Source organism: Arvicola amphibius, chromosome 3, assembly GCF_903992535.2.
Source record: "Arvicola amphibius chromosome 3, mArvAmp1.2, whole genome shotgun sequence".
Classification (NCBI taxonomy): domain Eukaryota; kingdom Metazoa; phylum Chordata; class Mammalia; order Rodentia; family Cricetidae; genus Arvicola; species Arvicola amphibius.
In genome coordinates, this window is record NC_052049.1 from 47,154,000 (window position 1) to 47,167,538 (window position 13,539).

The following is a 13,539-nucleotide window of genomic DNA, read 5'->3' on the forward strand; positions in this document are numbered from 1 at the left end:
TCACTACCAAGCTCCAGTTTGATGGGACAGCAGCCCACTCCAGCATGTGGCTCTGGCAGGCCTTGCCCTTCTCCCTAGTCCTCTGCCTTGCTAAAAAACCATTAGATTACAGTCCTAAAGCTAGCCACCAAGGTCTATCCCCTCGTTTGGTCACTTCATCCCCGTGACACTGACTACCATTGAAGTCCAGCAACCAGAAGCCTTTGGCTCACCTTAACATGCCCAATATCTCCTCCTAACACAGGGTTTCCCCCTTTACCCTTATAAACTGCTATTTCCTATGGGCCACATGTGTCTCCCCTCTATCCAGGAGCAGTCCTTTGTCTAATACCCCTGCCTTTTCTCTTGTCCCCTTCTCCCTCATCCCCATCTCCTTTGCCACTGCATCTGACCCTATTCTAACATAGACCTCCCCCTCTCCTCTTAAAAATTACACCTGCGGGGCTGGAGGGATGGCTCAGTGGTTAAGAGCATTGCCCGCTCTTCCAAAGGTCCTGAGTTCAATTCCCAGCAACCACATGGTGGCTCACAACCATCTGTAATGAGGTCTGGTGCCCTCTTCTGGCCTTCAGGCACACATGCAGTCAGAATATTGTATACATAATAAATAAATATTAAAAAAAATTACACCTGTGAGGTCATTTTCTGATGTTTTTCTGCCTGTCAGAAAGCAACCACTTAACCTTTCTTCCCTGCTTAATAAAGGATCTCTCTGTGAAAACAGGTGTTTGGATGTGGCATGTGCCTGATCTAGGGGTCTGGGAGGGAGCCCCCCACCCCCGCTGTGCAGGAGTCCCCTTCACAGTTGAAACAAAAGCTTATCTCTTGCTTTTACCCATGTAAGCAAGTGGCTCATCATAAGGAAAAGAAAAATCTCGGTGTTGTTCTGTTTGACAAAGGATCTCAAAGAGCTATATTCTCAGCTGGGCAGAGTAGCACATGCCCTTAATCCCAGCTCTTGGGAGACAGAGGTATGACATCTAAAAGGAAGCAATGCAAGTTGTAGTTTAGATAAGTTTAGAGAAGCCAGATAGAGAAACGACAGGCATGCTTGAAGTGGCGGGTGTGCTTACACAAGAGGACTTTTCAAGAGACAAGAACCAGGGCCAGCAAGACAACTCAGCAGGTTAAGGAGCTTGCCACCAAGTCTGACCACCCGAGTTCAATCCCTGGAACCCACAGGACGGAAGGAGAGAACCAACTCCAGCAAGTTGTTCTCTGATGTCTACATGTGTGCTGTGGCACAGGTACCCACACAAACATAAAGAAAGAAAAGGAAGGGAGGGATGGAGGGAGGGAAAAAGGGAGGGAGGGAGGAAGAAACAATCAGAGAGAGAGAGAGAGAGATAGAGACAGAGAGAATAAAACAGGGGGCCTACTGAAAAGTAGGAGCCCAAGAGATGAAGGGAAGAAGAGGGAGTCTGGAGGAATGGATGGGGGTGCAAGGCCCCCCATCACTTATTTGCAGGACATACCTCTAAAGTTTCATGAAGACGTTGCCTTAATTGTTCATTTGACAAGTCTGAGTTAGAATCTATTGGAAGAAAAATTGAATAGTTTCTTTAGTTAAATACATGGCATTTAGCTGGCCATGGTGGCAGACTCCTTAAATCCCAGCGCTCGGGAGGCAGAGATAGGTGGATCTCTGGTGAGTCTGAGGCCAGCCTGCTTTACGTAGTGAGTTCCAGAACAGCCAGGGCTCTGTGGAGAAACCCTGTATTAAATGCCCTGCCCCCACCCCTCTGCAAAATACAGGACATCTGTTTATAAATATCAAATATGTATTTTCAATAAATTGCAAAATGAAAAAATTATAATATGATAACTAATGATAAAAATACATAAACTTAAAAGTGGCTTTGAAAAAAACAGCATTAAGGGATTATGATATGAAGCATGTGTTGATGAACTGGCTGCCACACAAATGTGTAGAAAAACATGAATGTTCTAGTCAAATAAACGGATTTTTATGTTTGTCTTAAGTAGCAATAATAATATCTAGGAACTAAACTTTCTTTCCAAGAACAATATCTAACTGGAGGGCTTCTGTAACTTTTTGTTGGTGGTGGTTTGTTTTTTTCGAGACAGGCTTTCTCTGTTTTCTCTGTATAGCTTTGGAGCCTGTCCTGGAATCTACTCTGCAGACCAGGCTGGTCTTGAACACACAGAAATCCTCCTACCTCTGCATCCCGAGTGCTGGGATTAAAGACATGCACCACCACTGCCTGGTGGTCTTCTGTAACTTTAATTGCATAGTTTGTTGATTATTATTTGTAGTAGGGTATTAAAAGGGCCATTGTACCTGGCATTTACTCTGGAGTGATGGCCACATAGTTCTTTAAATAATCTCTGATAAATAATCAGAGATTGTTATCTGAAATTTATGGGGTTGCTCTTCCTTGGGAATTTCTGAACCTTAGCATAACCTCAGTCATAAGACATTTCTGGGCCTTTTTGTTGTTGTTGTTGCTGTTTTGGTTTTTTTGTTTTTCGAGACAGGGTCTCTCTGTATAACAACCATAGCTGTTCTGGAACTAGCTCTGTAGACCAGGCTGGCCTCGAACTCACAGAGATCCGCCTGCCTCTGCCTCCCAAGAGCTGAGATCAAAGGTGCAACACCTCCCGGCCAAACCTGTAATTCTTATGATTCTGTTTGCTTACTTAGGTCATGGTTCCTTAAGACAACTTCTAGTTCGGATAAGAGATTTTGGTACGCAGGGGCTGACTTGCTAAAAGGCCTTTTGGGTGTCAATAAAACAGCGGTCAGTCCATGAAGACTGATTTCCCTGTGCTAAAGCTGACCACTTCCTGCAGTGTCTCTCTCTCCTCATGGAAACTGATTTTGTAAGCATTGCACCTCAGATGGAAAGGGATCCTGGCAGTGGGGAGTCGAGGAGTACCACAGAAGCGCAACAGCTTACAGCCAGGCTCTAGGGAAAGGTTTCTCCAATGTAACAGCTCTGCTCTGGTGGGAGAGAGCTTCCCCAGCGAAATTGTTACACTTTGGCTCTGCTTCCCCGGAGTAGAGCAACTCGGCCCTTTGGGCTGGAGAGATGGTTCAGCAGTTAAGAACACTGGCTGTACTTCCAGAGGTCCTGAGTTTAATTCCCATCGAACACATGGTAACTCACAACCATCTAGAATGAGGTCTGGCGCCCTCTTCTGGCCTGCAGGCATACATGCAGACCAGAATACTGTATACATAATGGGCCCAGGGCAACCTAGCCACACATAATGGGACCCAAGCAATTTGGGGCCCTGGGTAGCCTGGCCACACATGAGTCTGCCACCGCAGCCAGCACAGGGTTCCAGGAAAAACTGTAAATTGACACTACCCAGGGAGGGCCAATGTCTAAAGGGAAGTACCTGACATTCTAACCATTATCTAAGATTAGATAAAACCACGGGAAGTCCCTGAGCCCGGGGACTCACCTATTCACCTTTAGCAAAGACCCCCCAGACAAACATCAGCCAGTCAAGGTCCTGAAAATCCCCTCACCCCAACCTCTACTACAAAAAAAAAAAAAAAAAAAAAAAAAAAAAAAAAAAAAAAAAAAAACCCTACCCTGATTGGCCTTGGGGTTCTCAGCTATCAACCTCTATGCGGGACAGACAGAGAGCCTAAGCCTCTGTGGTGGTTTTTGGGGGACCCCACTATCTGTGCATAACACATAATAAATGAATAAATCTTTAAAAAACAAAACAAAGCAGCTCCGTTCTACTAGGTTTCCCCAGTGAGGTTGTTACAGCCCTGCTCAGCTCCTGCTCCACCAAAAAGTTGTTACTTTTCTCCTCCACTCCATTCCGGCAAAGGAACATATTTCACCCAAACCTCATTTAAGAGATTTATCGGGAGGGAAGAATCCAGGAGAGCGGCTGCCTCTGCCAGGGTGGAAGAAGGGCAGCAGCAAACTGAACAGGTGCTTCTTAGGGATGGCGTTTTCCAGGGAGATTTTCTGGGTGGGAATTGGGTCAGGTTTCTTGCTCAGGGATTGCTTGGCTTTCTGCTTAGTCAGTGAGGGGGCAGATTTGGCTCTGATTTCGGGGCCAGAGTGTGTTTCTTTGGTTGGTCCTTTTCCCTCCTGATTTCCCTGCTGTTTTGCTAAAGCTTATGGGGTCCTGCAGAGTCTCCCTCTTAGACTGACCTAGTAACTCAGAACACAAAGTATTCCCAGAACCTAGACTAGTGTACCTGGCACCTAGGGGACTCCGAGGGGGTGGGGTATAAGACTGCATAACAAAAGGAAAAGGCATTAAGTAGCTACCAGAGTCACACCTGTATGATATCAAAGCAGATTAGCTACTGTTGGACCCCCAAAGCATAGCTCCCCTCCACTGCGGTTGCTGAGAGGCAGGAAGCAATTCCCTCCAGGCAACCCAGCGGCAATAAATGATGTTACTTGAGGGCCGAGGAGAAAACACCTGTGTGCCCCGAGGACCGCCTCTATGGCAGTTACAGATGTGCATTTGGCAACGTTACAGATGATTCTGGTTATAACAATTCTGCTCGTGTACTTGTTCTTCATGTTCTTGTTTCCTTCCACACCAGTGGCTTCTGAGAATATGGATGCGCTGTATGTTAATACGAATCTTACTGATCTGACAGAGCGGGCAGGCACTGATGAAAGACCCGGATAAATCCAGACCCCTCTAGCAGAAAGAATAGAGCCAAAAATCTAGCAGGGAGAGAAGAACCAAAAATCTAGGTTAGCCGGTTTAGTGACTCTGTTCCAGGAACTGGCTGACCATAAAGTTAGATTATAATCTTGAGAATAATCTTGAAAAATGGGGAGCTACCCCCTTGTAATGATCACTAGTATTTTCAGAATTTTCCAATAACGCCCTCCCTACCCCTTTTGGGTTGTGGTTTCTTTCCCTAAATACCACTTCTCCCAGCTACACGGGGTCAAACTCCTCTACCCCTGCGTGGGAAATAAGTTTCGGTCCCAGCTGGTTCCTGTCAATAAACCTCCTGTGATTGCAGCAAGGACGGTTTCTCGTGAGTTCCTGGGGAGTCATGTTATCCCGAGACTTGAGTGAGAGTCTCCCCTCTTTCACTAAAAGAACTGGGGAATTTGGGGGGATATGAAGAAATTGTTCTTGCCTGATTATGACACTTGGTAAAAGAATTATACTGAAACAGAAAGGTACTGGCTATGACGAATAAAGTTTCTGAAGAACCCAGGGCTTTGGGGCTGACTGCCTTTGGCCTTTAAATCAAAATTGGAATCGTGAGGAACAACAATGGGAAAGGTGCGACAATGGAGTGAAACCCGCTGAACTACGCTTCTGTAACTGCAGGTAGTCTGCCTCTGAGGAGAAAGCCTCAGAAGTTGTTTAAAAATTAACTCAGCTAAGAATTAAGAATATAGTGGCTGGCATGGGGCTTGGGAACTGGGAAAATGTCATAATGCATGATGATGTTCTGATTTCAAAGAATCTTTGTACTTTTTGTGAACTGCTTTGTTCCTGAAATGATTAACCTGGGGCAAGAAAAAAAGAATCAAGTTCCTTGTGTAAAATTCACAATAAAAGACTGAGGTTTGAAGCTAGGGCAGAGAGAGACAGAGAAAGGGAAAGAAATAAGGGAGAGTGAGAGAGAATTAGAAGAACCCGCCCTGCAGCTGAGAGCCTGTCAGCTTGCATTAGAATCCTGTGTTTGTGTATTCGCTTAGCCTTCCAGACATCCCAGACCCACTTCTCTGCTGAGGCTGGTCCCCAGCATCCTACCATACTCAGAAACAAAACATCAGCTACTTCTGAACTCTCCATATTCCTTCAAGAGACTAAGACATGGACCAGTGAGGTGATTCAGCAAGAAAAGGCACCTGCTACCAGGCCTGATGACATGACGTGGTGGAAGCAAGGAACTGGCTTCAAGTTGGGGCATACCTTGACACGAGCTCGCCCCACCTCCTTAAACAAGTAAATTTAATCTAGTCTTAAAGAGATAAAGATGAAAATCTCCTGCGGTTACTGATTTTCGCGTTCCAAGAGGGAAGGAAGGAGAGAAAGCTGCGGATAAGGAGTTCTCACCAGCGCTGCTCTGCCGCCTGTAGCCCGATGCTCTGCGTCCGTGAGCGCATGCATCCCGCAAGCCCTCAGTCCCGGAATACTGAAAAAGGGTCTCACTTCTTTCTTCCCCCTTTCTTGGAAACGGAGGGGGGCTCAGGTTCCTTCCATCTGACCTTTTCTTAGCTGTAATCGAACACGAAACGTCATAAATCCCGCCAGGTCTTCTTCCGAGGCCGTACCCGAGGTCACCTTCGGTCATGTCATCCTCCTCTGTTTCCCAGACACCCTCAGCCTCACGCGGTGACCTCGTCACTTCGCTCATTAGCCAAATGCGGCTTTTATCATAAGCGAAGACAGGCTGCCTGTAGTAAGGGGAAGCAGTGATTAAAAACCAGTCAGCAGATGCCACGATTCCTCTTCTGCCTTTTTCCCCCAAAGACATGAAAGTTTTTATGTCAAAAAAAGATGCCTACACATCCGTGCTCATTGTCACTAACTTACAGCTGCCAAGCTATGAATAAAGGAAATGTGTGTGCATTCACGGAGAGGAGTATTATTTAGTGTTTAAAGCGTGGGGGGGGGGTGAAGAGGGGCTGGAGAGATGGCTCAGTGGTTAAGAGCACTGGCTGCTCTTCCAGAGGACCTGAGTTCAATTCCCAGCAACCACATGGCAACTCACAACCATCTATAATGCGATCTGGTACCCTCTTCTGGCTTACAGGCAAAACATGTTTACATAATATATGAATGAACCTTTAAGGGGGGGCTGGGCAGTGGTGGCACACAACTTTAATCCCAGAGGCAGAGGCGGTTGGATCTCTGAGTTTCAGGCTAGGCTGGTCTAAGGAGTGAGTTCCAGGACAGCCAGGGCTACACAGAGAAATCCTATCTCAAAACAAAAAAACAAAAAAAAAAAAAAAAAAAACAAAAGAAAGACAAGGGCTGAAGAGATGGTTCAGCAGTTAGGAGTACTTGATGTTTTTACAGTGGATCAGAGTCTGATTCTCAGCACCTACATCAAGCAGCCAACTGCCTGTAACAGCAGCTGCAGGGATGCTCTGCCCTCTTGTGGCCTCCTGCACACATCTGGTGTACATACAGACAAACATACACATACACACACACACACACACACACACACACACACACACACACACACAAATATAAGTAAAGTTTAAAATTGAAAGAAGACAAACCCTAACACATGAGCGCCCCTTACTAGAAGTGTTTAGCACCTCAGGTCTTTTTCCACAGGAAAGAGTCCCAAGCTCTTACTTCAAAGACCAACATGAATTGTGGGAAAGATATCAGCAGCTGAGGCATGAATGCGGTACTATACTGATCAGGGTAGAGCAGACCAGTCACTGAGGTGACAGAAGACTGTAACAGGCAAACTTACAAAGGAATGGCTCTGTTTCTACGAGTCTGAGAGTGGTGCAGATTCAGACAAGTGTGAAATGACTTCCCACCACAAACACTGCTCCAGAAGGACTCTGCCTCCTGCTTTGGTTCCTGCTTCATCCCTTACTTCAAGGGCTAAGAGAACTTTGGGCTCTATTGGCTTGGGGATGGAAAACCAGCAGAGGAAGGTGTCCCTCTGAGTTTCTTCCCTCTCTTTCCTCAAATTACACTGTCACACTTGTGTTCAAATTCTCCCACTTTTGTGTAACTCAAGTAAAACCCAAAGCCTGTGCAACGGCCAAAGGGCCCACATTCTGTCCGCCTCTCCTCACATCCACGCCGGCCAGCCCAGGCTCTAGGCTGCTCTGGTGTGGGCTGTATTCTTCACCCTAGCGCTCTGTGCTACCTGGACTATTCCTCCCCCAGATGCCGCACACCTGGCTCCTCGGCCTCTTTGGGTGATAACTTCAGTGTCTGTCACCCTGTGACCTGTCTTGGCACACTATCTAAAGCAAGCGGCAAGGGTGAAGGCAGGAGGTACTGCTCTCCGGCAGAGCATTTGCCTGGCATGCATGAGGCCCTAGGCTCCACCCCCAACACTGCAAAATAAAATAAATAGAATTGCCAACTCCTGTGCCTGTGGTAGCACAGGCTGGTGACTTTAGCACACAGAAGGCAGAGGAAGAAAGAAGCCAGTTTATGATTAGCCTGGGCTATACAGACGAGCTAGCCTTAAAATAAAAGAAAATAGACAGGCAGTGGTAGTACATGCCTCTTTAATCCCAGCACTTAGAGGCAGAGGCCAGCCTGGTCTACGGAGCTAGTTTAGGATAGTCAAGGCTACAGAGAGAAACCGTGTCTCGAAAAACCCAAAAGCAAAAACCAAATCAAAATAACATAGGCAGCCAGATGTGGGATAGAACGCAGAGATCTTCCTGCCTGCGCCTCCTGAACTCTGAGGTGAAAGGCATAGGCCACCGTGCCCAGTGTCTCTTCCTGTTTCTATCTCCCTCCCTCCCTTCTTTCCTTAGCGCATAGAACTTTGTAACATATTCCCCATATTTTGCTTATTTCTCAAATTATACCACCAACCCTTCTGATGAAGTGGGGAATTGAGTGGAGCAGGAGGCGACTCACTGTGTATATGTGCTAGGTTAGCTCAACCGCCTGCACATTCTCCTCGGCCACGGCGCAAACCTGCTCCAAACACCCTCACGCAGAGGGGACACACCAACAGGTCCCAAACCCTGTCTGCTTCACCCCGGTACTCTAGAGCCTAATTCAGTTTCTGGAACATAAACACAGCTAAATAAAGATTTGCTTACTAAACAAATAAAAAAGGAGAGAATGAGCAAATATAATACTTGCCTCTTCTAGGACAAGGATGTACGACAGCCGTGTCATCAAGGCTACCAGGCTACACACTGGGCGCCACAAGACTTGCTCCCCTCTCCCCTCCCCCCACCCCTCTTTATTTTTAATTTTTTGAGACAGGGCTTTTCTGTGTAGCTTTAGAGACTGTCCTAGAACTCTCTCTGTAGACCAGGCTGGCCTTGAACTCACAGAGATCGGCCTGCCTCTGCCTCCTGAGTGTTGAGATTAAAAGCGTGCGCCACCACCGCCTGGCAAGACCTGCTTTCTTTTCCAGAAGAAAATGTCTTCTAGCCGGGCGGTGGTGGCGCACGCCTTTAATCCCAGCACTCGGGAGGCAGAGGCAGGCGGATCTCTGTGAGTTCGAGGCCAGCCTGGTCTACAAGAGCTAGTTCCAGGACAGGCTCTAAAAGAGCTGCAGAGAAACCCTGTCTCGAAAAACCAAAAAAAAAAAAAAAAAAAAAAAAAAAAAGAAAGAAAAAAGAAAAAAAATGTCTTCTAGAAACAGCATCTTAGAGGACAGACCACCGAGGAGTCCCCTCCACCCCCACCCTTGGGGTCACTTACTTGGTCACGCAGGGAGCAAGTGCTGCTGCAGACACTCAGCCTCCTTCCTTCAGGACGGAGTGCGGTGAACTCCGGCTTTCAACACCGGGCATTTCAAAACGGCGGTTCTGCTGCAACTGTGTAGAAATGTTTCACTTTAAACACAACTATGAGTTAAAGAATTCAGTGTCAAGTTTCAATTCAATGAGAAGAAAATATAATGATGATAGTAATAGCAATAAAATAATCCCAGTAACAAGCCTTAGTTTAGATGAGACTGGGAATATAAATATCCTGCTGCTTAAGCAGATGCTTACTGGGACTGTCAAAGACACTGAACAGTCTTGACTTTTTGCTGAGATGGCTTTTTTTGGCGGGGGAAGTTTCGAGACATTTCTCTGTGTAGCTTTGGAGCCAGTCCTGGAAGTCGCTCTGTAGACCAGGCTGGTCTTGAACTCACAGAGACGCCTGCCTCTGCCTCTCTCGAATGCTGGGATTAAAGGCGTGAGCCACCACCATCTGGTGAGACTGCTATTTTATTTTTCACTATTAAAACCACTGATAGAAAAATTGCCTAGAATATATGAAGCCTTGGCTTCAATCTCCAGACACCCCTCCCCCCAACACACACACACACACCACAGTGTGGTCAGGTCTAGGTGAATAGCAACAAAAAAAGACAGAACCGGTCAACACAAGGGGAAAGGAAGTCTCTGAGAGTAAATCGTGGATAACCACAGAGTGAGACAAGGTGTTTTGTTTTGTTTGCTGAGATAAGATCCTGTTAAGACAGTCTAGGCTGATTTCAAATTTGTTGTGTGGTACAGACTGACTTCAAATTTGCAATCATCCTGAATCTACTTCTTGAGTGCTGCATCAACACACCAAGCTATACATCAACACATCCAATGTGCACAACACACCAAGTGTGCATTTGCACATCCAGTGTGAACACACCAAGTGTGCCTTTGCATGCCTAGTGTGTATCAACACATCCAGTGTGCATCAACACCAAGTATGCATCAGCACATCCAATAAGCACAACACATCAGGTGTGTATCAACACATCCAGTTTAAGGACTTGCTGTGACTTTTGTTTTCTGAGACATGTTCGAGATTTCTGCGCAGCCCCAGGCTGACCTTGAACTTGGGATCATAGCCTGTCTCTTGAATGCTGGAATTGCAATCATTCATGGCCACATCGGGCAAGATTCTTTTCCTTTTTAGGCAGGCTCTTCCTAAGTAGCTCAGGTGACCTTAAACTTTTGATAAAACTCCTAGCTCCGCCTTCTGAGTTTGGGATTACAGGAGAGTAGCACCAGCTTGGGAACATCTGTGGAATAGGGAAAGTGCTGCCGTGGGAGTCTGAGCACAAATTCTTAGCTGCTGATCTCGGATCCTGATTGAATCATTGGCTCCAACATGAGTTTAAGTAGAATGTTTGGAGCACCATTGGGTATATATCTGAGATCAGCTACACTAGTCAAATAAATAATCTGAATTTTATTAATTGAGTATTAAGCCAGCTTGGTGGTGTTTGACCTAGTATTCAAGAGACTGAGGAAGAAAGATTGCTTAAATACCCCCAAAAGAAGGATTTGTGCACCAGTATACCTACTTATTAAGTTTTTGTTTTTTCAAGACAGGGTTTCTCTGTGTAGCCTTGGCTCTCCTGGAACTCACTCTGTAGACCAGGCTGGCCTTGAATTCACAGAGATTGACCTGCCTCTGTCTTCTGAGCACTGGCTTTGAATTTTTTTTGGAGTATTATACTTCTATTTCTGTACTAGCATTTTGCAAAGGGTACTTCTCCACCCTACTTGTATTTCTAGAAATAAAAGGGTTTGTTTGTTTTCACTGAGAAATATTTTCCTATTCCAAGCATACATGACTTGACCAAATAACACAGGTAGGCAGTGGGTATAGTCAGAACCAGAAATCATATCTGGCTCCCTGTCCAGTCCTCTGGACACTTTAGAAAGGACACTGCATGAACAGACTGCTGGCAATCTTCCTGTTTTTCACTAAAATAACTCTGAAAAATAGCAAACTGCTATTGCTAACTCCAAGACCTAGCTTCACCCCGAGCCTCTCTCTCCAAGTCTGTAGGAGATATGAATCTTTAACTTCACATCAGGTCTCTGGGATACCTGGATTTCTCAACCAAGCAAGAAAGCAGCTCAGGAGCTGGAGAGATGGCTCAGAGGTTAAGAGCACAGACTGCTCTTCCAGAGGTCCTGAGTTCAATTCCCAGCAACCACATGGTGGCTCACAGTCATCTATATGACATTTGGTGCCCTCTTCTGGTATACAAGCATATGTGGAAGGAATGTTGTATTTTATATATATAAAATTATACACATATAATACAATAATATGTTGTCTACATAATAAATAAATAAACAAATAAGCAGCTCTCTTTTGTCAAGAGGGTCACACAGCTGCCTTCCGTGGCACTTTTTTATTCCTCTGGTTCCTTCTAGTTTGCCCTTGCTTTTACTGCTCTTAAACTCATTTCCAGCTCAGTACTAGGCCTGTAATACAAATACAGCTCAAAGCAAATTCATTCTCTTCCCACTCCCTGAATCCAGGTCTCTTCTGGAGTTCCCTTTGTTCTAAAATGTATCACCATGTTCTAAAACCCTCAAGTGAAAAACTTTGGAATACATTTTCCCTCTTTTTTTTCTTTGATCCTCGAATGTCTTCAATTGTGAAGTCTTCCGGACTCACAAAAATCTTCCCAAATCCTATCTTTTCCACTTTAATTTCCTGGTTGTATTTCTGATTACTTCTGGGCTAAACGACAAAGCCACCTACACATACATCGCTGCCGAGTCAATACTTTTAAAACAGATCCAGTGATGTCCCTTTCTGGCCCTAAAGACATTCATGGCTCCCACTAGTTTAAGGAAATGTGTCTCATTTGCTCGCACCTAACAAATGCTAAAAGATATTTGTTGAAGAGAATTGAGAGAGGACAAATTCCAAGAGGGAAACAGGCCAGCAGAATCCACCCCCACTAGCCCGACAACTGCTTCAGCAAACAAGTTGATCAAACAGGCACTACCTACTACTTCCTGTCCTGCTGGGGAGAAAACTAACTTAGCCTTCATTAGCGAGCCTCGGGGCTTTATACGCTAACTTTTAACCTTAGGATAATTTTAGATTTCTAATAAGTTGCAAAGACTTAGACCTTTAAATTCTCCATTCAAATTCCTCTAAGATTAGCATTCGGTACATTTATCAAAAATTGAGAGCAAGCCACTGGTGCAATTACTAACTAAACCACAGACTTCCGTGGATTTCCTGTTTTTCTCGAGGATTTTTGTTCGTTCCTTTCTGTTTCAGGATCGAAACCAGGATATTGCATAGCATTCGGTACATTGCAGCTCTATGGCTCAAAATTAATAAATAATAGTAGGAAGAAGCAGGGAACAGGGTTTTTGAGATCGGTATTCCCTAGTGTCAGACGAGGCCATTAACGGCTGGCTGTACCGGAAAAGGAGCCAGTTTGCTAATCTGACCACCAATTGCAGTTTCCACTACAGAGCAGCGGGCTCCCGACCCTCCCCACCGCAGGTTCCCAGGGCGCTGGCCTGACGAGGGCCGTCTGCGCGCCCGTCCCAAGGATCGAACCTTCAGCTCCTTCAGTGGCTCACCCCGCACCGCCGCGCGTCCTCAGGCCCCGTGACTGCACGACCACCGCCAGGAACCGGGAAGGGTCGCCAGGTCCAGGTGGGCCAGCGGCGCGCCACTCCTCCTGAGCCTCGTGTCCGTGCCTCCGTGCAACCGGATGTTAGCTGCCCTCCTCCAGCTTCAGCTCCAAAGCCGGATGGACAAATAAAAGCCTGAGATTTAAAGCCACCTAGGACACGGTGAGCGTTAAGACACGCAAACTTAACTGGTCCCAATTTGGGGACTTTAGGAACCCCGTAAGAGAAAAATGCGCCCCAGGTGAGGTTCCCGGGGAAAGGCAGATCTGGGAATGCAGGCTTTCAGCAGTTAGAAACCCAGAAGGCAGCTTGGGCCATTGGGAGGGCCGGAGCAAAGGCACGGCAGGAGGGAATGCTTGCAGAGCACTGGTGGCAAGATTGCTTTGTTCATTGCCTATCTCAGATGCTTCCATCCGACGTGCTGGACCAGCTTCATTATCTTGTTAAAATGATCGTGTGCTAATTCTCTGCGCCTACACCTGTTATAACCGAA

General features: G+C 46.1%; 1 protein-coding gene across 5 annotated transcripts in view; it reads right to left on the reverse strand.

Annotated features, from left to right (window-relative positions):
- Window positions 1–13,362, reverse strand: part of Ccdc125 (coiled-coil domain containing 125) — a 34,445-nt gene extending 21,083 nt beyond the window's left edge. For 2 of the 5 annotated variants that reach the window (XR_005284683.1, XR_005284682.1), the window contains exons 1-4: window positions 12,993–13,362; window positions 9,355–9,470; window positions 6,037–6,377; window positions 1,476–1,534 (exon numbers count right to left, since the gene is read on the reverse strand). Coding sequence is in view for 2 of the 5 variants with exons in the window: in XM_038323052.1 (XP_038178980.1) it covers window positions 1,476–1,534; window positions 6,037–6,337 (360 nt within the window). In the remaining 3 variants the exon portion in view is untranslated. The other 3 variants (XM_038323052.1, XM_038323054.1, XM_038323055.1) reach the window with 3 other exon arrangements.
- Window positions 13,363–13,539: the final 177 nt, after the last annotated feature.